At 31.6% G+C, this 27,761-nt stretch overlaps 1 protein-coding gene across 3 annotated transcripts; it reads left to right on the top strand.

Moving 5' to 3' along the window:
- Window positions 1-206: 206 nt before the first annotated feature.
- Window positions 207-8,230, top strand: LOC112273941 (protein ENHANCED DISEASE RESISTANCE 2). Of its 3 annotated transcripts, none has more exons than XM_024503019.3 (22): window positions 207-564; window positions 1,329-1,403; window positions 1,734-1,787; window positions 2,030-2,095; window positions 2,273-2,346; window positions 2,584-2,690; window positions 2,867-2,965; window positions 3,166-3,212; window positions 3,367-3,455; window positions 3,639-3,728; window positions 3,999-4,063; window positions 4,371-4,436; window positions 4,625-4,792; window positions 5,052-5,260; window positions 5,500-5,575; window positions 5,896-6,035; window positions 6,138-6,239; window positions 6,422-6,469; window positions 6,919-7,062; window positions 7,259-7,354; window positions 7,553-7,654; window positions 7,893-8,230. In XM_024503019.3, the coding sequence occupies exons 1-22, from the start codon at window positions 436-438 to the stop codon at window positions 7,986-7,988; spliced, it is 2,142 nt and encodes a 713-aa protein (XP_024358787.1). In that variant the 5' UTR covers window positions 207-435; the 3' UTR covers window positions 7,989-8,230. The 3 variants fall into 3 exon arrangements, 2 of the variants coding, with proteins under 2 accessions (XP_024358787.1, XP_090101932.1); XR_002967255.3 differs by having other exon boundaries at window positions 249-564; window positions 6,919-7,034; XM_090245806.1 differs by having other exon boundaries at window positions 249-564; window positions 7,553-7,599.
- The last annotated feature ends 19,531 nt before the right edge of the window (window positions 8,231-27,761 follow it).

The following is a 27,761-nucleotide window of genomic DNA, read 5'->3' as shown; positions in this document are numbered from 1 at the left end:
CATCACGGGCAGATATGGACGCCGTTCCGGCTTAAGAATCGGGCCTCTTCTCTAAAACCACGCTGTTCGAACCTGCTGTTGGAATTCAAATCGTACCAGGACAACCAAGCAGGAAATGGCGCGTATAACCAATCGTGTCCTCTGACACTCAGTGTGAACGCAAGTCATCAGCATGGAGGAGGGAGTGCGAGGATGTGACTGTGCGTAAAATGGCGATGCGTCGACGTCTCGCCGCCCTTGTTTGGATCTTGTGGTGATTCTGTGCGCGGAGGCATCCGTGTCGCTTTTGTGCATTGTTTACAGATCAGGGAAATCTGATCGATTGACCAGCATTTGGAGGAGTGTTGGTGCAGAGGGAGATCCGGTTGCAGACAGTGAATGTGAAGTGATTGGCAGCAAAACGCAGATGAATGTGAATAAGCCAATTGAGGAGTCATGGCGACTACGATCGAAGGGTATTTATATAGTTTTGGCCCGAGTCGGCAAGGAGGAGTCTACAGCATTCTCACTTTCTGCGTCTTGTCGGGTCGCCATTTTTCGCAATCTCGGCACAAAGGAGATCTGGTTTGTTCCCCTCGCTGTCGCTTTCTCTGGTTTGATCGGATCAATTGTTTTTGCACGGTTTTCAGAGTTGCTAGGCGTAATTTTGTCGGTGAGGTAGATCCCGCAGGACTGCAGTGACAAATAAAACACAGCTGGTTCGACAATTGCGCGAGATCAGCTCAGTGGGCTATTGCCAATCTATTAAGCTCAGCAATTGCGTAATTCATGGAGCCGTTCAACTCTACTAGATCGAGCTGTAGATTTGTTAATCTCGAAATTTAGATTCAATCATAGCATGATCTTCTTGCATGATTTGAGCTCCTTTTAATTATTACCATGATTGTACAATCTAATCGGTTGATTTTCAAATGGTTTAATCCTTTCAATTGCGAACGTTTTTGACATTATTGTTGCATACAATGGCCCTTTCGCAGCTTGGCTCTTATGAATGACATATTTGAATTTAAGAGATTCCCTCCAACGAATAAGTTGATTAGAATTAATACCTTCGAACCTGGTATCTGCGTCTTCTACCTCGTACTTATCAATGTGCAGAATCCTCAATTACGAAGCATACTGTCTGAAGCCGCTGTGCATAGAGAAGAATGTGATTGTTAAGGATTTTTTTAATTCAGCCGACTTTGATACGAATTGCAATATATCTAATCTTAAAAAAATCTATCTAGACATATAGTTAAACTTTTCTGATTTATGTATGAGACTTTATTTTTCATGTAATATTTAATTGCCTTGATTCAAGTGCTGGTAGTGGTTCCTGCAACCAGGTTTCACTGCGATCTGGAATCCTTGACGCGGACCACCGTGTCGAGGACACAGGCAGACAGGTTGTGAACGGCAAGGTATAGTTTCATCATTTTTTAGATCCAATTCGCTGGATTTGAAATGCTGCCTCGTATTAGATCTTACAATGATTAAATAAGGTTCTTCTCCAGGAGTTTAGGTTCAGTTGTGTGTAACTAACCTGAACAGCGCATGATAGCATCTCTTTATCGTAATGAGGTTTGCACTACGCTTTCATTGGTAATATAATCATTACTGTGACCTACAAAATATAGCCAAATTCAAATATAATTACTCGAGTGTTAGATTAATGACATGTGTTTGTTCGGATATATGCATGTAAAAGTATTTTCATCTTGAAGTATTGTAATTATTTGTTGTTATGACAGATTCTGTACACTCTACGTCTGTATAATGTAACCGACGCTAAGAAGGAGGTTCTGGTAAGTCTGAAAAGAGATAGCTTATTATTTTTGCGTATTGATGTTTCAGAGTGCTAGATTAGATGACTTTTCTGTAGTTTTCTTTTTGACAGTGAAAGGAACCCGTTAAGTATTTTAGGGATAATCATAGAGAAATGTATATAGGTCATGGAGGCCTGTTGTATAGTGTCAATATAATCTTTTCCAACCATTGTTGAGCATGTTCATGTGTCTTGCTGATTAGTGACTTATATGGTCACCAGGTTGGTGCTGTGAATAGCGAGGAGATAGCAGAGTGGCTAAAGGCTTTCACTTCCTCTCTTGGGCGGGTTTGTTGGACCTTCACCAACTAGTAATCAGATATTATTATCGTGATGATGTTGTCTTCTTTTAGTTTTCAAAATTTCAATTTGTTGCTATCTTTTACTTGCTCCTCTATTTGAAAATGCTGGTATTGTTGTTTTCATCATGGGATGATTCATTCGAAATGAGTTGGACATGTTCAGCCATTTGAAACCGTCTCAGCTGAGCCATGGACTCCCACTATCAGCCTCCCATTCGCTTATTTTGGCGAGCAATTGTAAGAGTCAACCCTTACTTCAGTATTTTATTTGGTTAACTTTTATATTGTTACTTAGCATGTTTGGATCTCTGATCATGTCACTCTCTAGATCTTTCGAAGACCAAGTCATCGGCTTGCTCTTCCTGTAGGCAATCGCAAAAATCACTAATTCTGGCAAGTTGATTTTTCTTGAGCTAAGCACATTTTGGTTAGAGAAACTCATTTATGTGATATGATATAATGGCGTGCTTGAAGTGCTGGCGACACAAGTCCAACAGCTTCACCAAGGCTGCGACCTGACTCATCGGCATTGCATCGGCAAAGAGAGAAATCTTACACTAGCTTGACTACCATAGGCCATGGTCAGCACATTCCTTCATGATGAAGCTAAGTGGTTGTTATATTTGATAAGTTTGAGCTGCGTACGTTTTTGATCTCAGGGTAGAGCAACGAGTGAGAATTTTCATCGAGCAATTTACCTTATACAGTTTATGGCTAGAGACGTATCATTGCATAGCTCTCGTGTTGGTGTGTGCAGAATCGCCTACACTGGAGAAAAGCCCCAGTTCCGTTGGATTTGCCGAGTCAACAGGTGGTGGCCAGGCATCAAAATGGAAGCTAGTGCGCTCTGAAAATGGTATACCCTGTTTCATTCAGTTCAGTCCATGTTTAACATTTACTAGAGTGCAAGTATGGCACTGATCAGATTGATTTTAGGACTGATCAACTATCATCATAGAATTGATCATTTTAGTTAAGCACAGATATCAGATACCTGAACGACATTCGGGTATGAGTGAAGTCTAAAGCAACGGATGGTTTGGATATTCTATGCAGGATTGAGGTTCTTCCAAGAGAAAGCGGAATTTCCTTTAGTATACAAGGTATTGTTGCCTTTTGGCGGGGAACGGTATTTCTGCCTTTATTAGTATTGCAGCGCTTTTATTATCTTACTTCGTGTGATTTTGCTTTCCAGTAAAACCCATGCGGAGGATTATGATAAATTTGTGACGAAAGTTTTGCTATGATTACCTGCAGCTACCAGTGATGAAAGCAGTTGGAGTGGTGAAGGCTCCTGCCGATCAAATATTTAATCTTATCATGGACTATGGGCCAGAACGTCAACAGTAAGTTTTGACAATACATTTCAAGAGAACGCCATACTTGCATTTTTTTGTTCTTTTTCTTTTTACAACGTCAAATCTTATTGGTGTAGGTCCACGAGTTGCTCTGATTATGCTATTTTAAATGGATATGAAAGAATGTGGAGGTCGAGGGTTTTTAACTCGCTGACATGGTGTGCATTTCAGATGGGATCACACTCTTGAATCTGCATCTGTAATTGAAACTATTGATGGTCATTCAGATGTCGTGTATATTAGACTTCGGCAAGATTGGGGGTAAGTAAACTTCCTCTTTTTTAATGCTCGTGAGTACTCACCCTTGTATTTCATATTAACCAATAATATTTTTAGAGCGATTTTTTTTTTTTTTTTTTTTTTTTTTTTTTTTTTTTTTGTTTTTTTTTCCTTGAAAAACAATGACTTCTGTTATTATAGTAATCTGAATTTGATTTCCTTATTTGAACAAATAGTCTGATCAAGTCTTTCTGCGCTTGTGGTTTGAACATGCTATGGATATTCTTCTAAAGATTTACCTGTGCATGCTAGATTTTCACGACAAAGAGATCTTTGCTTATCTCGTTATTGGAAACGAGAAGAGAATGGCGCATATTGTGAGTGGTCAATCTTATATATTTCCTGGAATGCTTTATAGTCTAACTGTGGTGTTAGCTAACATGTGTTGTTTGCATCAACTAAACTATAGTTAGACTGATAGCACATCGGCATTTTTAAGCACAGTCTAAATGTTTTTTGAATTTTCTTCTACGAACTGTGCTTGTTGAAGTTGCTAGATTCTTTCCACGATATCAAGAATCGTTTTGTATAGTAAGTATATCTAGTCTTTTGGACCGAAAATCAGGATGTGTACTGCTGTATTAATATTATTGTGCTGCGCTCTAATTTTATAGTTGGTGTCAGCCATCTTTTATAGGTCAGTACTTAAACATCCTTTGCAAGCTGGCTTTGTCCGAGCTTATATTCACAGTGAGTCCCGTTAAAACCCATTCTTTGGGCGTTTCAAATACTCAGCATTTTGACTGTTTATTCGAGCATCTGGAATCTGGTGGTTGATTGTTAGCAAAATAAACACATTATGTAGCTTGAGATTATTAAGCTGCCTTGTGTCAAGGTATTGCTAATCAGAAATTTCTGTGGGATGCCGACGGTTCTAGGTGGTGGTTACATTGTGTCACCATTAAAGGTTACTGGCGGGGGAAAGCCTCGTACATTGGTGGAGTCTGTTTTGGAAATGGATACAGCAGGTTGGTCATCGTTGTTGGGCGCTGGATTTTCTGGCTATCCTACTCACCTTAGGGATTCCCTTCTGCGAGTTGTTGCTGGTATATCTCATAAGCTGAAACAATTACTGTTGATCTGTATCTTATGAACTTTTCTGATCAGTAGAATTACAAGTATTGTTTCTGAATTCGTAATACTTAGTTTAAGTTGCTGCATTTAAGAGCAGTTTTGTGCAAACGAAACTTGAACATCTATACTCACCACAAAGCTTCTATTTTATATACGTCGGTGGTCTGCCTTCACAGAACTCATGCGTATTTATTTGCGTTCCAATGTTCATCTGCTTATATACTTTGGCAGGCATACGGGAACATGTTGCTGCTCAAAGATTCAATTCCTGTGTCACAATCATCAAACGACACATCATAGAAGAGTACACAGAAGGTTCTTTGCAAGAATCCAATCATGATCTTGCAGAACCTGTTAAGAACGCCCCTTTTCTCAGCACAAGTGATGACATTGAAGAATTTTTTGATGCCACTATGGACCAAATTTCTGAAACCTTCGAGGTCAGGCTTAGGATACCTGTGACTCTAGAGTTGATTGGATTAATTATGTGTTTGGTATCGTTTTATGTCCCTTTTTTCATGAATGTTTTGGTTCGAGACAATGTTTTATAAACTGTTATTTAATCTGAATTCATATCTTAGCTTTTCAATCTTAGATTTATTTTGGATGTGTTTTTTGGGCGATTAGAGAGAATTAGATAAATGAATCTTTTCTAAGCTCTTGCTTTGTGGCTCAACAGAGTGATCAGAATGTGTCTGAGCCAGTCTTGCCTACTGGTGAACATCTCAAGCCGCTCAGAGTCAAGGTTCGATCAGGTAAACTATTTTTCTATCTTATGTCAATTTAATAATACTTTGAAAAATGTGGTTTGTAACGGATGCTTCCTGTAACGAAAGCTGGGTTTTAACAGTAGAGAGCGTATCTCTTGAGCAAAAGTCCTGAGTTCAAAGAAGAGAGTCGATCTCAATATGGTTCGTTCACGTGCTCCTCATTATGATATAAGCTGAAGAGGGTGGCACAGGTGAATTACAAGTTAGTAAATACTGTCTATGACATGTGATGCGCACTTACTTATATCAGATTCTTGAAGGTGAAAAGTACATTGCTGTTTGTTGAACTAATTACGTGATTGCAGACCATGGAGCATTTGATTTGTCAAAATTCAGAGGCAGTGTAGACAGAGGCCCTCTGAAAGGTGGTAAACATTCTTTTGCGGAGCCTGATAGCAGTGCCTTTCTTCTCAAGGGCATCGATTCCCTTTCAACTGGGAAAAGAGTGAGTTCTCTTTTTTTTACTGTGCAATTTCAAGGTTGCGGTTTTAGAACGTTAGGTTGCACGTTGGTTTCTTGAGTTCATTTTGTCATTTTTGATTAGCAGGTTCCTGCAGGCCAGCCATTCTGCAAATTAGTCGGGATGGATTGGTTCAAGTCAAAAGACAGAATGGATCATATAGCAGGGAGGCCTCGATCCCTGGTTCAGGTGCGTCTGGTTTGTTTGAGATAGTCGATGAGTTGGTCAGGCTTTGAATTATTTAGTAAGGAGATCTCACCATGCTGATTTAATCAGGCAGCCTGAAGGGCGTTGTGATAATTGTAATGTGTGAATTTAATTTAATAATATAAGCTAATGGTAATACTGACTGGATCAATTTTATCATGCAGAGAGCGTGCCCAAATGAAGGGCTCTTTTTCTTTGTCATCAATCTGCAGGTACAGCATACTTTTCCCAAGTTTGTCACTGTGTTTCTTGACACTGGAACGAAATACGTTTGTGAGTTTTGAAATGACTTGTAAATTTATTTCAAATCATGTTCGTTAGTTATTACTCAAAACTTAATTTTTTCGTCAGAACTCTAATATTGCCATGGAATCTGTGGAGTTGGAATCAAATCCTTCGTGACATTGTACTCATGAATATTATTTATGTGTATACCTTTTGGCTGTCGTGCTGTTGTGGCTTTTATGAAGTTTCAAATTTCGTGATTTTAAAAAATCTTCAAGCTCGCCGGGCGATCGCCATGGGACAGTGATGGATTTATGTTCAATTTTTTGTACGTGATTAATTTATGTGTTAGGCTAGTTCAGATTACGTGGGGATCTGGATGTACTTACTGTACATTTTCCGATTTTCTTTTTGAGCCTGTTCATTTTGTGTACAGGTTCCCTACGCTTTACATTACAGCTTGGTTTTCTATTTTGTAACTGAAGAAGAGATTACAGAGGGTTCTCTTCTTCACAGATTCATATTTGGAGACGACACCTTTCGAAACAGCAGGTTATCTCTTATACCTGCTATTCCTGAGGTATGTGTAATACTATGTTGTCGTTGCATCTGCTACGCTGGGAGATATACGAAATTGAGTTTATGTAACACGTATACAGTATAATTCTTTTGGTGCTTTTTGCAGTACTTAAATTACTCGTACATTACGAAAATAAATCTCGAGATTATTGGGTTTTACCATTTGTGAAAAACGGCTTTACTTTTGTGATTGTCAGGGTTCTTGGATTGTAAGACAAGCCGTTGGCACAAAATCTGTCCCCTTGGGTCAAATTGTAGAAGCAAAGTATCATGTTGGATTTAACTACATGGAGGTATACTGTTGACAGATTCAACCTTTTCACAAGTATTGCAAAGTATAATAGCTCAGTGAAGCATATCTACGTCTTTTAATGTGTGATTTTTGTATCTATGTTTTCTATGCAGTTACTAGACTTACTCTCTTCTTCGGTGTGCCGTTTTAAACAATTGATTGGAGTATGTCGATTAATAGAATCTGGTGGTATCTGCAGATAGACCTAAATCTTGGATCTTCAGGTGTGGTACGGGGAGTCATGGGGTTAGTCTTCGGCTATATATCTGCCCTAGTAGTAGACATGGCTTTCTTTATCAGGGTACGTGAGTCCCTGCCACAGTCATAACTTTCAGAAACGTACAATTCTCTGATTTATCTTGGGTCTCATTTCGATATTATGATTGTAAGAAATAGTGGATTTTCTGCCGTTATTCTGTTACCAGCTGAGGAGCAAGCGTAATCTTGCAATCAACTGTACAAGATAAAGCTCTGTTTCCAGCTTCACTTTGATGCACAACACCGCAGACTAAGTTAGATATCTTCTGATGCTCTTTCAGGGAGAGACTGCAGATGAGCTACCAGAGCGGCTCATCGGTGTTGGACGCTGCTCTCACATTCAACTGGATAAAGCCGTAGATCTTCCTGCAAACTAGGAGCCTGTACGATCGAGTTAGAAATTATACGTGGACTATGGATCCCAGTTCTCAAGTTAACCAACAATTACTAAATACATCAACCATAGATCTAGCAATTACACCGTTTAAAGCAATTGTTCTCGTCGCAATCACAATCGTGAACAAGGATTCATTTTAAGGCTTACAACATCCTTCGCAGGTTACATCAGGTGGAATTGCATAATAAATTTTTGTTGCTGTGGATGCGTAAATTATTTGAATCATTGCACAGTAGGGGTATTCATGGACTCGGTTGTACGCCTTTCTAATTACAAGCACTTGTGTGTTTCTGTAGCATTGCATTTATATTTAAATCATTTTGGAATTGCACAATTATCTTGGTTACACAATGTGCCGAATTCTACAGAATTCATTCTTTTACTACTGTAAGTCATACTCGTAGACCAATGATTTCTTTTGTTTTTTGTAGGTTATGTTTAAAATCCAACAATTTGTGTATGCATTGATATGAAGATGAATTATACTTGAGATGCATACAGTTGGATATACTGATATATATAAATAACAGTTGGATTATAGCGAATTCATTAAAAAATTTACAGACAAATAAAGAGAATACATGAAAGGAGCCTAATGATATATTTATTGTACTTATTTTTATTGAATACAGATATCCTCTGGCTTGATTTATTTATTGATTTATTTTATTAAACTACAGAAGTAAATTATTAAAATTCCATACAGTAAGACTTTAGAAAAAAAGCCTTCAAAAATAATGTTGTACATATAGAATATAATATTTTTATTATACTAAATATTTTTGTAAATAAAAAGAGCATTTTTCCTAATGTTTGTTATTGTTATAATTTATATGTCTTAATTTAATGTATTTAAATATATATATTTTTATATTTTATTTCTTTCAATGTAAAATCTAATTATGTGTGTATACATATATATATATATAAGTGTTTATATATATTTTCTAGGTTACTTCTATACATATTAAAAAAATCATTAAAAAATATGTTAATAATGACACAATATCTAAAACAAATTAATGCAAAAGTAAATACAATAAATATTCAATTGATGCAATAATTATATTATGTCTTAGGGTATATTCATCATGTTCCTATCTTTTGTCTTAGGATGGTATTCTTAATGTATTCATTCAACCTCATATGCATTGTGCAATAAAATCTTCATTTTTATAGGTTAAGATGCTCAACTTTTGTTTGGTCAACTTTAACATGTTTGTAATGATAATCCAAATAGTTTCTTCAAGCCAGCTAGATCAACTTGCTTCAAGATTAAGCTGTGTTGTTTCTATATCAACTTATTCTTATTTTAGTCATTGTTTGTATTGTATATTTTTAGTTGTCATTATTTCCTTGCATTCAACTACTTCAATGATTTCTTGTTGTAACATAATACTAGTGGCCACAAGCTCTTTGTATTGTCCTTTGAGTTATCATTTTTGGACTCCATTATTGTTATTTGCTATTACATCATGACTAACATTGCCTTGTATTTGACAATTGTATGATGCATTCTTTCATGATATCGTGATGTATCATGGCTAATAGATGAAAGAGTGAAGAAAATATTATATTATAGAAGATCTTATTTCAAAATATTGTAGCAAATTATCTTATAAATATAGATAATAGTCAAAAGGTAATAAAACTAAAAGTATAAATATTACTTTTTTACAAAATAGGCTTCTATTTACTTTTTAGGACTATAAATAAAGAAAAATAAGGTAGGATAGAAAAATGAAGAATATAGGCTAATATATAAGGAAACTAGGAGTTTATTTTAACAAAAATTACCTCAAAAAAATAAGAATTGATATCCAGAAAGAATTGGTTGTCAACTAAGGTTGAATTAGACTCCAAGGTACAAAACCATGCAATTATGGCGACTTTAGGATTCTTTTGTAAATGAAAGAGTGGAATTGGAGAAAAGACTTTATAGGATTTTTTTAAACATTAGATTTGAGCAATTTGAGTCTGTAATGACTTTGTAAGAGCTTAGCAAAATAAGGATTGTTTTGGTGAATCTAGTTTTGTGAAATAAAAGAAAGAGTTTATATTTTGGAGAAATCTATAAGTTTGATAGTAGATCTACAAGTGATAATTTGTAGATTTATATTTAAAGCTGTTCTTATTGTATGTTATAAATTTGAGCATGATCGAACAATTAGATTAAAGGTTATTGAAGTTCAAGTGAATTGGAGTCTTAGAAATGAGGTTTTGAGAATTAGTGAAGGTTTCTAAGATTTTTAGTAATTTGCTAGTTGGATTGAAATAAAATTTATGTATGAAATTAGCAGTCTTAATTTTCAACATATATGTGAATTTTGAGAGGTATTTAATAGTCGAATTAAGAGATTTTAGCTTAAAAGATTAGCATTAAGATTGAAGAAGAAGGCTGGCCAATATCCAAGAAGATTTTAGAGTTTTTCTTCTATTTGGTAAGTTCAATCTTCTTAAAAATATTTGTACTTATTGTTAGCTTAGTTTTTAAGAGGTATGTAAAATTTGAGTTGAAATTATTAATTTGATTATTAGTTATGGATGTTTCAATCTGCCATACGATTTATTAAGAATTTATTTAACATTTAGGATTGATTTAGGATCTAAAGTTTGATTAGGATTTTTCTAGAGTTTATCTAAGATTTGTTTAAGGTTTGATTAGAATTTGTTTAAGATTTGATTAAGTTTTGTTTAGAATTTGATTGAAATTTTTCTAAGATTTAACTAAGATTTGTCTCAGATTTAATTAGTATTTATCTAAGATTTATCTAACATTTAATTATGATTTATCTAAGATTTTTTTAGAAATTGATTGAGATTTGATTAGAATTTATCTAGGATTTGATTAAGGTTTTTCTAGGATTTAATTAGGATTTGCCTAGGATTTGACTAAGTTTTGTTTAAGATTTGATTAATATTTTTTAAGGATTTGATTAGAAATTTTTTAGGATTTTATTAAGATTTTATTAAGATTTGTTAAAGATTTTTTTAAGATTTGATTAAAATTCAATTAAAATTTACTTAAGTTTTTTTTAATATTTTAAAAATAATTTATTTAAAAATATAATTGAATTTAATAAATATTTGATTATGTTTATTAAGCTTAAATTATAATTTATATATAATTCTATTAGAATTATTAGGACTTATTGTTGCATTTTTTTTTTTTTTTTTTTTTTTTTTTTTTTTTATAGCCAAGTGCTCAGCACATTCTCAAATAAGATTTCACATAATACAACAACGCTTTGAGTATATGATATTGGTGTTTGTCTAAATTCATTACATGATAGCCACTTGAATTTCCATTGTTTCTTGCAACATATTTTGATATACTTGTATTTCAAAAATCACCACTATTTAATTGGCCCTGTTACAAAGTTATTGCTTCAAATCTTTATTTTCTACGATTAGCCATGTGCTTATTTTGCTTTATCTTTTGCAATATTTAACAAAATTTTGATCATGTCTGCAATAGCTTAAAGATGATATTGGATCGTATTTTTGTATAGATATTCAATAACTATTAGTTATGGCTCTAGTAGTTTTGGAGTAAGTTGTGAGGCAACTAGTATGACTTCATCTACTTGAACTTTCTTTTTTTGGAGTTGGATCATGGTTTTTGTGCTATATTTGAGTCTTTGTAAGTCATTTCTAACTTAAAAGAGTGTCAACAATCTTGGATGGACCTTCTTGTTGCAAACTATGTTCAAATATCTTCAAATATATGACATCAAGAACCAACCAATGGATGTGTTTCCTTCCCAAAGTGTTCTAACGTGATTAAGTTCAATTCGGAAATGTTTGTTAACAAACATACCTCAATTGATCTTTTTTCATTGACACAACATAAGATAGTCCTTTTAATACTCTCAATAGATACAATAACAATTATTATAAAAAAATATTATTGTCATAAGCCCCTTGATTTGAATAATCATAGATTCTTACAATACTTCTACCAACTATTAGTTTTTGTATGCATGATTAACCATTTCGATCTTTTGCCCAAAAACTTTAATATCTAGATAGTTGTGTTGGCAAGATAAACTACTCTAAGGTACTACTTCTTTGAAATTCCATCCATAGAAATGTGAAAAATAGGCTAGAGTATATTGCACCTCCATATCTTCCACTATATAGGTTAAAAGTTGTTGTCAAGGTGCAAAGTTTGTATGAATTGTGTACACGACTTGGATTGGCAATTATTCTTCAGATCATTGTAAAAATTTAATAAGTTAACACCATCCACTTATCCTATGTCAAAGTTCACATGCCAAGTATTTATGGCTTTGTGAATATTGAACTTCAGTTTTGTTATTGTCTTTGCAACTTTTAAATAAACATGAATCAATACAAAATATATACACAAATTGACAATTATCATAAGGAATTTGATAGTGAAAAAGATAATGCAAAGAAATTGAATTGGGATAGTGAGGTATAAGATGAGTAGAATTTGAAGTAAGAAAAAAAAAAAAAAAAAAAAAAAAAAACAAAACAAATAGTCATTGGTTTGGAGCACTGTCTCTTATTCCAACTTTGATTTTTGAGATCATAATGAGTCTTTATAGATGCACTCAAATCACTCATCATCGGCAATAATCATGGTAGCAGGATGTCAATAGGGATCTTCAAGTAGATTTTAATATATCCAAATTGTGTTGTAAATGGGGACATTGAAATTTTAATAGTAATGATTGTTGATTGTGGTAGCAAAATTAATTTGATATAGATAGAATGAAAAGTGACTTGCAAAAAATTTGGTGTTGTTTGGATTGACAGGTTGCTTTCAATGTTGGATTTTGTTTGGATTCATGTATTTTTTTATTTATTTAAAGAAACATTCTATTCAAATATTTTTTAGAAGGACAATGGATTAGCAGAAATATTTGAATCTTTTAAGTAGTAATGTTTCAACTTAACCGCATTTGCAATCATAGTTTGTGGATTATAATATTTGTTATTTATTAGAAAAACCATATTATTGAGTAAAAATAACTATATTTAGTAAGGCCCTTGCCATATTGAGTTGAACTTGCTAGTACAGATTTTGGAATCTCCACAATACTACAAAATTTTATCTTTTTTTGGAATGTGTGCCTTAATTGGTTGAATTGATAATATGCCACTATTTTGGTTTGATAGTTCATTACATTGGATTGTGTTTTATCTCTTAATTATTTTATATGATCGATATTTGCCAATTGGGCTGCTAAAATCTTGTGTGGTATATAATCTTTGGGTATTAATGTCTTAAGTATTGAGGTGATATATTCTATCAAAAATAGAGATTATGTGCCATATACTAATTCAAATGAAGTATGCTTAATTTTATCTTTACATGCCATATAATATACCCACAAAGTAATGGATAAATAAATGTTTTAATCAATTTGATTATCTACAATAAATTTTTGTAACATTATTAATAAGATTTTATAGGTTGATTTCATGAATCTATTGCCTTCTGGATAATAAATGATAGACGTTTGATGTTTGATGATGTATTTGTGTATTTACTTCTCAATAACTTGATTAATAAAATATATGCCTTGATGTAATATAATTTTGAGAAGACAACCAAAATAGATGATAATTTATTCATAAATGAATGTAGCTATTACAATTGCCAAATTCGTCCAAGTAGCTATTTCTTCAATCTATTTTGTCATATAATTTGTTGTTACTAAGATATATTTATAGCCTCAATATGTTATTAGCTTAATTGGATAAATAAAGTCTAATCTCTATCACATAAACAAATCAATTGGTAGGAATGGATTGATTAGGACTTTATCTTGATGTGTAAAGTTGCTGGTTGATATTTGGCATATATGAAAAGTTTTGATATATTTTTGAATATCATTGTATATCATTGGCCACCAATATCCTACTAAAAAGATTTTTTAGACTATTGTGTTCGACCCTTGATGGCCATCTACGAATCCTTTGTATAATTTTTCAATAATCTCTTATTGTTATTTGTGCAAGATGCATAAGCACATAAAATTATCTATACTTAATTTATAATTGCTGGTTAATATAAATATACAAAAAGGCTTGTTTGATGAAATTTGTATGCTGAGTTTTTAGAGGCCTGTTTTGTATTTTGTCCATCATTAAATAGTTGATATATATATATTTTTCCAATCAAATTTGAGGTAATTTTTTTGTCGTTTGTATGTAGGTATTATTGAAAAAAATTTCAATTCTTTTGGATTCTTTGTTGGTTGTATCCTTGAATAGATAATCTGCAATGATATATTATTTTTCTAATACATGGTTACCTTAAAATCATATTTGAAGAAGATCATAATTCAATATGTGATTTGTCTAATAACAAGTAGTTAGTTAATAAGATATAATAGACTATAGTAATCAATGATAAAGTAAAACTTATTTTTTAACAAATAATATCAAAATTTCTTAACCGCATATATTATTGTGAACGCTTTTTATTTGCTAGTTGAATAATTTTGCTCTACTATATTTAATAGCTGATTGGCATAATTAATTGATTGATTGCCTTTGTTTGATGGATTTTGAACTAACAGTACTCCAACAACAATATTCAAGGCATTTGTATGTACGTGAAATATTATTGATCAATTTGGTACTAATAATATTAGTACATTTGCATATTCTTATTTTATTATATCAAATGTTTATTGAATTGCCTATATCTAATTTTTTTGTAGTTATAATCTACTCAATTTAATGCGCTAATTGGAGCAATAATGTGTGCAAATTATTTAATACAAATTTGATTGAATTGAGGTATTTCAAAAAATCATTAAATTCTTTTTTGGTCCTTTGGCAATGTCATTTCTAGGATGGCTTGAATTTTCTTGGCATCAAGTAATTTTTCTTGTTTGTACATAATATATCCAAGTATCATTCTTGCAAAGAAAAAGGACATACATTTATCAGCATTTAAGATGACACCATTGTTTTGATAAGCCTGAAATATATTTTACAAATATTCTATGTAATTGATGGCAATTCCATATACTATCCCATCATCGATAAATATTCAAAAGAATGTTTCAAAAATAAAAAAATATTAATTCTATTATACACTAAAAGGTTATTGGTGCATTTTTTTGCTCCTAAAGGCATTCTTTTGAATTGAAATAGTTCCCATTCTATTAAAAATATTATTTTACTCTTATCCTCTATTGCCATCGTAACTTGATAATATCTTAAATAATAATCCAAAATAAGTATATTTCATAACCTACCACTTTGTCTATGATTTCTTCTATGTATAGCAATGGATAATGATCTTTTTAAATTCTACATTAAGCTTGCAAAAATCAATGGATATTAGTAGCTTTTTATTTTTCTTAGATAAAATGACAATTGATGATAATCATAGCACCACATTGATAGAAAATATAAATTTAGTCTTTAACAATTTATTTAGTTTTGTACAGATGGTATTGGCATAATTCAAATTAATATAATAATGTCACTACTGCACAAGTGTTATATTGGATAGAAGATAAATTGTATATTCTACGATTTGTATTAGTATATCTTTAAGGTCTTCATGTGACTATGCAAATATGTCTTTAAATTCTTGGAATAGGCTAATTACTACTTATTTCAACTCATTTGGAAAATTGATGTTAATCTTAATATTTTTTGGATCATAATTGGCTTCCAGATTGATAAATTATATACATTCTGTTATATTATGTGATCACCTTATTAATGATTGCTGTTGTAATACAATCCATGCTGGTATATCATTTTCTTTAACTTGGCCTAATATTTTTTGCAAAAAATGTAAAGAGATGTCAAATTGTTCTTTATTTTGTATGGTTAATGCTGCAAGTTGAATTTTTACAAGAAAAACAACGTTTTTGTCAACTTGAAGTAGAAATATTTCTTAATCTAAAGAAAATTCCTATGACCTTGATGTGCTAGCAATTTAGCATATTTTTATAATTTGAGCTCTTGAAATATAATTTTCCACTAATACAATTACTTATTAATGTCTTTTAGTCAATGTGAAGCAATTTTGACTCTAATTATGATTAGCACTGATTTTACAAAGTCAAGGTTGTCCTAATATTATTGAAAAATAACTATCAGTTGGTATATCAATGATAGCAAAAGTAGCAGGTATTAATATACCTTATATCAATATAAAAATATCTTCTAAAATTCCTAATGGTATTATAGGAGTATTCTTAGCCATTTATAATATGAATGAGGTTATTTTTGGTAGAGGTAGTAGTAAGTATTTCTATAAGTGATCTCTTATAACAATAATATCTAATCTTCCATAGCATTAATACTTGATCTACTATTGACTAAGACATTTATTAACTTGTATTGATTTCATTTAATGCATATAACTATAGCATTTGGATCCAAGGTGTTGTATTATATGAAAATTTGCTTGAAAATGCGTTGGACACTTCATTGTAGAGGGTAAAAGAAATTTGCAATAATAAGTCCTAATAATAATAGAATCATATATAAATTATAATTAAAGCTTAAGAAATATAATCAAATACTAATCAAGTCCAATTGAATTTTTATATAAAATATTAAAAAAATACAAAGAAATCCTAAAGAAATTATAAAGAAATAATAAAGAAATCTTAAAAGAACCTAAAAAAAAATCTTTAAAATATTTCTAAAGAAATCTAAAAGAAATCCACAAAAATATTTTTAAAGTCCTTAAAAAACTGTAAAAAAAGCCTAAAGAAATCCAAAAGAAATCCTAAATCCTAAATCAATCCTAATTAAAGTCTAAATCTTAAATAAAGTCCTAATCAATTCTTAAATCAAATACTAATTAATTCCTAAACAAACCCCAACTAAAACCTAACCAATTCAAACCAATTGTAAGGTAGTTTTAGAACCTCAATATCTATCAATTAAACCATTGATCTTCTTTAAAATTTTACATACCTTTCAATCTTTTAGTTAATAACAAGCAAAAAAAATTTGAATAGAATTGAACTCATAAAATAAAAGAAAAATATTATAATCCATTCGGATATCGGATGGCCTCCATCTTTGAACTTATTGTTGATCTTTCAACAATAATAACTCTTAATTAAACCATTAACTTACTCTCAAATTTTGCACAACTATTAGAAGTTAAGTCAACTATTAGCTATAATAAAAAAATTATCCCAATCCAACTAGAAAATTGTTGCAAATCTTAGATAACCTTATTAGAACTAAAAATCCAATTTCTAAGATCTTAACTCACTTGAACTTTAATAACTTCTAATCCAAATATCTAATTAAGCTCAAATTTACAAAATATATTTAGTACAATTATATTCACAATTCTACAAAATTTCACTTGTAGATTTTTCATAAACTTATAAAATTATCGAAATTATAAACCCTATTTTATTTCACAAAACTTTTATAAAGCCTTTCTTAATTATCTTAAATTCTTATTGAATCAAGATAGTTAAATATTAATTAGAAATCAATTTTGTTTATATTTTTATCATATAAACATGTTACAACATGACAACATTTGCAACATTTATCTTGATGATATTTGAATATTTGATAACTAATCACCATAGATTTTATAAATATATTTGTAATTCAAGATTGAACTCTACTAATTTTTTTAGAGTGACCATATTTTTGGTTAAATTAAAGTCATCATTAAACTTTGATGGTATTGCTTTAATTTTGTTCTATATAGACATTTGTATGTCGTGTAATTTTTTTTTGATGTTATATTAGAAATGGCTTTTGTTGCTTAATGTATGGTTCTTTTATTATCAATTTCTTTTGTAAATATGTTATTACTACCAAAATAGTAGATATCAAGATGTTATTTATTTCAATTGTTATTATATTCTTTCTTCAATCCAATTCTTTTGCTTGTGATCATTGAGTTTTAGATATTGAGCAATTTCTTTGGTAGTAGTCAAAAAATCCATAATTCTAATAAACTTCCTTACATGTTGTTTAATATGGTTGAATTGCATTGTCATATATTTTTGTTAGTTGTAAGACAACAACATTTCAATCAATGAGCCAATTGTTGGAATTTTGTGGATCCCATTAATAAGATTTTGAATGTCGATGATTGCATATGTTACACAATAGTAATTGTGGTCCAATATGGTAGATTAAGATATTGCAATTTGTACCACTACTTGATCCTTAGAAATTTTTTATGGTTGCATTAATAGTTTTTCATAATATAGAGACTTGCATATAGATTTATCTTCAAGACTTATTGATCTTTGAAATTGTATGCCAATCTATTCTTATTCTTTATATTATTGTAGCAAAGAGATGTTTGATTTTTATATTATCCATAATTTGATTCATCCTTACAATATTTTTGAATTATAACATGTATTGGATCTAGATCATTGTTTAAACAAATTATAAGATACAAAACATCATGTTGTAATTTGTCAAACAATATGGTAGTGTCTGATATTGCTAGTGTATTTACTATCAAGATTAATGTAGGTAAAATATTGGCCGGACTTATGTTTGTTAATGGTTGTAGTTTAAGAATTAGTATTCTTATTATGAGTATATTTGATGAATATAATTTGTTTGTGAGCTATTAGATTTTTGCATCTTTAAATTTCTATTATGCTTTCATTGCCATTATTTTTTTTCATCCATTCCAAGAGTTCCTTGGTCCTCTTTTCTTCTTTTGAGCTTTTTTTAGATGTTTTTTTTTATAATTAAAGGATTTTTTTTTTTTTTTTTTTTTTTTTTTTTTTTTTTTTTCTTTTCTTTTCTTATCTAACACATCATTCTTGAGAGCCATGCCTCTACATAATATCAACTCTTTAAATTGTTGTCAAGAACATGAATCTCAAAAAAAGAAAATCCTCAATATACTCTTGTGTCATTGAAAAAAACTAAAAAGTCACTCAGAAGGTAATGTAATATTAATTAGAATGGCTATTGCCAAAAACAAGAAGACTAGAAAGTCTTGAAACAAGACTAAAGACTAGAATGGCATTGACAAGAGTGAAGAAGGCTTTATTCTTGCCTCCATATATATTCTTAACTAGGAGCTATGTGGCAATGTCATACAGGACGTCTAAAACATGTTGACTTTGCTAGTTATATGTCTTAACTTGCAAGGCAAGTTATCTATGTATATGCCACATGGTTAGCTTGTTCTATAAGCTACTATACAAAGTTAAGTTGTTCCACAAGCTACCAACATGTAGTTAATTTATTAGCCAAGCTTTCACATCTAAAGTCAAAACCATGTTTATGAAGCTTCTAGGAAGCTTCACTAAAGGACTTTATAAAATTAATCTATATTTATTTACTTCTACTTAATCATATAAGTAATTATTAAGATAAATGTATACATCCATGATATTATCTCTCCTTCCAAAGACGAGTTCTATGACGAGCAGTCTTTATATGTTGATGAAGTCTAAGATGCAGTGAATTGTATTTGCTACATAAACCAATCTTTGTTCTCTTCGAAGATGGTTGATAGGCCCTCTTAGCCATCGATAGTATTTCATAGTAGCGCATGAAGACTACCCTCTTATTTGGTCATTGTTGAGGCCTTCGTAACTTCTTTCAAATAAAACATTTAGAATATCGTCAGGAGTTTTTCCTACTTCTAATAAAATCACCAAACAGTGGAAGACTCTTCCAAAATTATCATACCAAACAGGTTGTATCTTACCATCTATTCAAGAAAGGACATGTCGTTCTTGAGGATCTTCATCTCGATTTCATTGTCTTGTAGATTGTGACAATTGCAATGTTTCATCTGATAAGTCCGCAAATGAAAGCTCTTGAGTTGAATCTGTTGGTTGTTGGTTCTCGATCTTTTTAGCATCACAAATCTACACAAGCTATAAAGAAAGATAGAAAGTAGAATGTTATCTTCTTTTGATCTTGTTTCTTTTATAGCAAAGATTTGTTATTAATCATCTTGATTTTGATAGATTTTAATGATAAAAGCTTCAACTTTCTTTGCTACATTTGCAAGATTTTTTGATGGCTCCCATGTACATTCACTAATATCATATCCATGCTAATGAACAAGATATTTCAACATATTTCAACATTGCCTTGAGTCTAAGACTTCTTCTACCTCAAACTCTTGATTATTATCTACTATTATAGGAGCAGGTAGCATTTATCTTCTTTCCAAAAAATTGACTACCTTATACGGCTCAAGAAGAGATACATGAAATACAAGGTGGATCATCATAGACTCTAATAGATGTAATCAAGAAGCAACAGAATTAATTTACCCACAAATAGAAAAAAGTCCCAGCCTACGATAGTCCAACTTATCACAAAGATGAGTAGTCTTGATATTGCGACGAAGTAATTATACCTTGTCACCTATATTGAATTATGATTGCTCTTTGCAATAGGCATTGATGTTGGTTTTTTGCTATCCTTGAGATTCTTTTAATTGTATCTTCATTGTTGTATGTAGCTCTAACAAATGATTTGTTAAATCTTTCGCTAGAAGATTATCAATTTTTGAAAAGTCAACAGTATCAAGTCATGGATGATAACCATAATTAAAAAAATACATATATATATATATATATATATATATATATATATATATATATATTTATTGAGCAAAAGAATGTACTGAATTATTATATGTAAAATTTGCCAATGGTAAAAGAGTTGTTCAATCATGTTAATGATAATTGATAATACACCTTATATACTATTCCAAAATTTGATTTACTTGTTCTATTTGTCCATCAGTTTGAGGATGGAAAGGTGAAGAAAGCTTTGTATCCACATTTAAAATCTTGAATAAGATTTTCTAGAATCTTGATACAAATTAAGTCCCTCTATTTGATATAATATCCTTTGGCAATCCATGATAGTGATAGATATTGTCAATAAAAAAATTAGCTGTTTATTTACATAAAATAGATTTTGTACATGGTACTAAATCTGCCATTTTGATGAAAGAATTTACAATTACAAATATGGAATTATATGAACATGAGATTGGAAGATTTGTGATGAAATCCATAGAAACAAAAGACCATGGTTGTTATAGAATAGATAATGGTTGAAGCAGTCCACAAGATCGATGGCGAGGAGTTTTGGATCTTGAACAAGTATCGCATGATTGTACAAAGTCTTTGACTGCCTTTTATATTTGAAGCCACGAAAAATCTCTTGATATTAGCTCTAAAGTCTTATTATATTGAAAATGTCCGACTATTAGAAAATCATGACGAGCTTGAAGGACATGGAATTGTGCCTCGCCTTCTAGAATATGTAGGCGAACTTCAAAATATATTAAATTGTTCTCAAACTCAAACTTTGAAGTGTCATAGGACTTAGAGGAAGTATTATTGATATCATGAACAAAAAGATTAAAGAATATACTTAATTAAATTTACTTGATAAAAGTTGAATCAATAGCTGATGTTGATTTTATTGCTTAAAGATGAAAATGCTTGGGCTTCAAGAGGGTCATTCTTTATTAATCAAAAGATTCATCTCTTTCTTTTGGTGCAAGATAAGAACATTTAGAAAGGATGACTGATAGACCTTAGTGTTTTCTGGATTGATAACTAATCTTGAAATTGAATTTGGATAAAGACATGCTCCAATGAGCTTGACAACAATTCAAAAGACATATTGACATAAAATACTCAAGGTTTTTATGATATGTATAAACAATAACTAGATTTGAAGCGCCTTCTAAATAATAAAGTCATTCTTGAAATGAATCCACAATTACAAGAAGTTCTTTGTTATGGATCTCATAATTAATCTTATTTATTGAAATTTTTTTGAAATAGAAAGCTACTAAGTAGAGTTTGTCATTTGTTCTTATTTGTGACAATACGTCATTTATATCAAAGTCTAATGTGTCTATTTCTACAAAAAATACCTTAGAGAAGTCAACGCAATGCAAGATTGATGCAAAAGTAAATTCTTTCTTTAAAGCATCAAATGATGCTTTTGCTTCTTTATTCCACTCAAGTTTGTTTTTACAAGTCAAATATGTTATTAGAGCTGTAATTTAAGAAAAGTTCTTGATGAAGATTCGATAGTAATTAGCAAAGCCTAAAAGACATTGCACATTTCATACTGTTCTTAGAATCTTCCGATTTATGATAGTTTGGACCTTCTTGAGATCCATCATAAGGCCTTTGTTGAAAATGATGTACTCTAAAAAGTCAACTTGAGTAGTATGGAATACACACTTTTTCAACTTGGGATATAATCTTAAATATCTAAGTTTTTGTAACATGTAACAAATATGAAGTTCATATTCTTCTGTGTTCTTAGAATAGATTAAAATGTCATCTAAATAGTAAATAACAAAATCATCTAAAATCTCACAAAAAATATCATTCATAAGATGTTGAAAAGCGATCAGTGCATTCAGGAGTCCAAAAGACATGATAATATATTCAAAATATCCATACCTAGTTCAAAAAACAATCTTCTATTCATCTCCTTCTTTAATACGAACTAAGTTGTATGCTCTTCAAAGATTTGTTTCGGTATAGATCTTTGCTTGATTGAGTTGATCAAGTAGTCTTGAAATCAAAGGCAAAAGATACCTATTCTTGATGGTGATCTTATTGAGTCCTCGATAATCCATACACAATTATAGAGATCATCTTTTTTTTTCACAAATAAGATAAGAGCCCCGGTTGGGAATTTAAAATGGCATATGAAGTTCTTTGCCAAGTTTTCATCAATGTACTTCTTTAATGTAGCTAATTCATTTTGTAATAAGCTATAGACTGGTTCGAATAGTGGTTGAGCTCTTTCTTATAAATCAATTGAACAATCATAAGGTCAATGCTCTAAAAAAATATCTACATTCTTCTTTTCAAATAAGTCTTAGAATTCTTCATATTAGCTAAGAATACTACTTGATATTTTTTTACCATTATAAATGGACATAGCATATATAACAAATGATGATCTTTCTTTTGCAGCATGCATGAAAGCTCTCGGAGCTACCAGTAAAGGTTTGGAAGTACTAGACTTTTGGACTTCTACTTTGCTAACTTGATCTTGGATTATACTACTAAAAAAAATAAGGTTACGAGAAATCCAATCTATTTGAAGATTATATTTTTCTAGCCATGATAATCCTAAAACAACCAAATTGGAGGGAAATCTTCTAACAATAAATACTGCTATGTTGTTATGATCTTTAATTATTACATCTAAAGGAACAATCTCATGAATAATATTTTTAGAAGACAACAAATAACCATCTATGACTTCTACATGTATGGATTTAGTTTTCTTGACTAAAGATATTTTTTGATTTTTGACAAAATCTTCATCTATAAAATAAGCTAAGGCTCCTAAATCTAGTAAGGCAAAGACTTTGTGATTTTTAGTTTCTAAATACACATCTATTATAAAATAAAGTGACGGGTCTCAAAAGCAAATAGAACCTTTATTAGGTATTGCACATGATTCCAGCCACACAATCCCTATTGTACTTGGAAAAACTCGTTTTTCAAGACATTGTCTTCTTTGGAAATTATGCTCCTCATTTTATAATTACATTGCTTCTTTGGATAATATTGACCAGTGTACTTAGCTTCTCCACAATATAAATATAAATCCTCTTGGCGACGTTGAGTCTTTTCCTGCTTTGTAAGAGTTTTAAAACGTATCATATCAATTGATATTGATTCCAGCCTTGATAAATACGTTTCGAAAAACTTAGAAGCTACCACCATTACTTGATTTGTTCCTCTCCAACCAAGTCTTTGTTCTTCATGTCTTTCAAATAATTGATTGTCATATGTAATGGCTTCAGCAATGAATTTTTTCAAGGATTCTGCTTTTGGTATTGTTAATAACAAATCTTTGACATTATCCTTTAATCCATATCAAAATTGATTGATGAGTGCTTTGTTATTCCAATCCACATCACAAGCAAGGTTTTAGAATTCAACAATATATGTGGTGGCTCATCATGATCCCTATCGTAAAGATAAGAATTTGGTTTTTATTATCCATTCTCGATCACTTTCTTTGAATGTGGCTGTAAACACTTCTAGGAATGAATTCAAATCACAAAAGAGTCACAAATTTTTTTCTATTAAAGATGTAAACTAACAAACAACACTTTGTTAGAAAACAAGATTTTTTTGTTTAATAGATGGGTAGTCCGCAACCTTCAAAATACAACAATAGAAGTGAGATAATCCACTCACTTCAAAAATAAGACATAAATAGTATGTTAGTACTCTTATCAAACTTTCAGGGACATGAATCTCAAAAAAGAGAATCTTCGATACACTCTTGTGTCATTGAAGAGAACTAAAAAGTCACTCAAAAGATAATGTAATATTAACTAGAATGGCTATTGCTAAAAACAAGAAGATTAGAAAGTCTTGAAACAAGACTAAGGACTAAAATGACATTGACAAGGCCAGTTATCTATGTATGCGCCACATGGTTAGCTTGTTTCATAAGCTACTATGCAAAGTTAACTTGTTCCACAAGCTACCAACACGTGATTAACTTGTTGGCCAAGTTTCCACATCTAAAGTCAAAACTATGTCTATGAAGCTTCTAGGAAGCTTTATTAAAAGATTATATGAAATTAATCTATATTTATCTACTTCTACTTAATCATATAAGTAATTATTGAGTTAAATGTATATTTCCATGACAATTATTCAACAATGACCTTCTATTTTATTGACTATATTAAAAAGTCTTAAATAATCATTCCTAACATAGTTGCCAAAATGTTATGACTTGGAGTCAAATGGTCCAAATAGATTCACTTCATCAACTTCATTGTGAATGTAAACTTAATTATATATGTTTTTGTGAAATGTGGTTAAAAGAGCTTTGTTTGTCTTAATCACAAAACAAACCTTCATTATGATGAACACCTTTTTTTGAAAGATTTAAGGAGATTCAATTTATAAGTCTTGCCACTACAGTAAATTCAATTGGGACAACTTACAAGGTAACACCATTATCAAACTCAATTGTGACATAATCATTTACTTACAAATGTATAATATACTACTTTCTATGTGAGAATACTATTGAATAGTTTCTTGTCAAGACATAGTTACAATGTGGCAACCAATTATCAAGTGAGATAGTCAAATATTAGAGAAGATTTATTCTTTGTAGTAATCTTAGTTATATTATTTAAATCTCTTATTATTGTATGTTCTACCTTATCATTGTTCAATTTGGTAGCTTTAATCTTTGTCATCCTAAGTTACAATTGTATCGCGATTATTTGGACATTAGATGTTTGTTGCTTATAATAAGCTTTATCACTTGAAAAATAAAATTATTTACTTAAAAAGTTCAATGCAAGAATTTCTAAGCTTGTCGTGCTTATTTTAGATAACTTCTTTGTCATTCTATCTACCATACATATAAATTTTAATATTACTAATGTACATTGTATTACTGTCAAGGACAAGAACTCGATGAAAGCTAAAGAGTAAGTGAGACTTTTCTCAAAAAAGAAATAGGACAAAATAGAAATATGTATATTAAGAAAGAAACTGGAATGGCTATTGCCAAAATACAAGAAAACTAGAGACCCTTGAAACTAGACTAGAAGCAAGAAAGGAGTTGACAAGAGTGAAGAGGGCTTCACTCTTGCCTCTATATATACTATCTAACTAGAAGCCACGTGGCGATGTTCTATAAGACCTCCAATATATGTTGACTTTCTAAGCCACATGCCTTTGCTTGCAAGGCAAGTTTTCTATGGATGGACCACGTAGTTAGCTTGTTCTTTAAGCTTCCAACATGTGTGGCACATGACTAACTTGTTGACCAAGTTTCTAACCTAAAAGTCAACTATAGACTCCTATAAAGTCAAAGCAACGTCTATGAAGCTTCTAAGAAGCTTCTCTAGAAGATATTACACAATTAACCTACTTTTATCTACTTTTATATACTTTTATCTATTCATATAGGTAATTATATGTATGTCCGTGACATTACCCCCCCTTCTAGGGACAAGTTCCACGAGGAGCGGTGATTATATATTGAGAAAATCTAATATGTGGCGAATTGTATTTGCTACATACTCTGATCTTTGTTCTCTTCGAAGATAGTTGATGGGTCCTCTTAGCCATCGATAGTGTCCCATTCCAGGGCGAGAAGACCACCCTGTTATTTGATCACTGTTGAGGCCTTCATAACTTCCTTCAAATAATACATTTGAAACACCATCAGGAGTCGTTCCTATCTCCAATAATATCACCAAACATCGAGAATCTCTTCCAAGGTCGTGATACCAAACGCGTTGTATCTCACCATCTATTCGAGGAAGAACATGTCGTTCTTGAGGGTCTTCATCTCGGTTGCGTCGTCTTGAAGGTTGTGACAATCGCAATGTCTCATCCGGTAAGTCAGCAAACGAAGGTTCTTGAGTTGAATCCGCTGGTTGTTGGCTCTCCATCTAATTAGCGTCACAAAATGCAAAGAAGTTACAAACAAGGATAGGAAATTGAATGTTATCTTGCCTCAATCTTGTCTCTTTTATAAGAGAGGTTTTCATCTTGGTTTTGATGGATGTCGTTGATGAAAAACTTTGACTTTAGCTGATGCATTTGCTAGATTCCTGGATGGCTCCCATGTGCGCTCACTAATATCATATCCGCACCAATGAACAAGATATTCCAGCTTATTTTGGCGCCGCCTTGAGTCTAATATCTCTTCCACCTCAAATTCTTCATTATTATCTACTTCTATAGGAGGCGGTGGCATTTGTCTTCTTCCTTGTATATCCACTATCTTATATGGTTCAAGAAGAGACACGTGGAATACAGGATGGATCTTCATTGACTCCGGTAGATGTAACCGATATGCAACTGGGTTGATCTGTTCAGAAACAAAAAAAGGGGCCAAGCCTACGATAGTCCAATTTGTCACAAGGTCGAGTGGTCTTGATATTGCGACGAAGTAGCCATACCTTATCACCCACGTTGAGTTGTGGTTGCTCTTTACGATATACATCTGTATTTATCTTTTGTCGTTCTTGAGCTTTCTTCAACTGCGCCTTCATTATTGCATGTAACTCTGACAACCGATTTGCCATATCTTCTGCTACAGGATTATCAACTTTTGAAAAATCAAAAGTATCAAGTCGTGGATGATAGCCATAATTGGCAAAGAAAGGTGTTTGTTGCGTGGAGGAATGTACCGTATTATTATAAGCAAACTGTGCCAATGGCAGAAGGTTTGTCCAATCATCTTGTTGGTAGTTGATGGTACACCTTAAATACTGTTCCAAGACTTGGTTTACGCGCTCTGTTTGTCCATCAGTTTGAGGATGGAAAGCTGAAGATAGCTTTATGTCCACTTTTAAAATCTTGAAAAGAGTCCTCCAGAATCTCGACACAAATTGAGTTCCCCTATCCGATATGATATCTTTAGGTAATCCATGATAGCGATAGATATTATCAATGAAAAGCTTAGCTGTTTCTTCACCTGTGATAGATTTTGTACATAGCATAAAATGTGCCATCTTGGTGAAACGATCTACTATCACAAATATAGAATCATAAGATCTTGAGTTTGGAAGATCTGTGATGAAATCCATAGAAACAGAAGACCATGGTTGTTCTGGTATAGGTAATGGCTGAAGAAGTCCATAAGGTCGATGTCGAGGAATTTTTGATCTTGAACAAATATCACATGATTGTACAAAGTCTTTGACTGACTTCGACATTTGTGGCCACCAAAAATCTCTTGATATGAGTTCCAGAGTCTTATTATATGCAAAGTGCCC

This window comes from Physcomitrium patens, chromosome 21 (assembly GCF_059467195.1).
Source record: "Physcomitrium patens ecotype Gransden chromosome 21, ASM5946719v1, whole genome shotgun sequence".
NCBI lineage: Eukaryota > Viridiplantae > Streptophyta > Bryopsida > Funariales > Funariaceae > Physcomitrium > Physcomitrium patens.
Note: the sequence above shows the minus strand (reverse complement) of the source record. Positions and strands in the feature narration are given on the sequence as shown.

What these genes read in the sequence shown, in the direction of transcription:
- LOC112273941 (XM_024503019.3), top strand. Translation starts at nt 436, where the DNA reads ATGGCGACTACGATCGAAGGGTATTTATATAGTTTTGGCCCGAGTCGG. An exon ending in CCTTCTGCGAGTTGTTGCTG is followed by an intron (nt 4,793 to 5,051) that starts GTATATCTCATA and finishes ATACTTTGGCAG; the next exon opens with GCATACGGGAACATGTTGCT. An exon ending in TCTTTGTCATCAATCTGCAG is followed by an intron (nt 6,470 to 6,918) that starts GTACAGCATACT and finishes TTTTGTGTACAG; the next exon opens with GTTCCCTACGCTTTACATTA.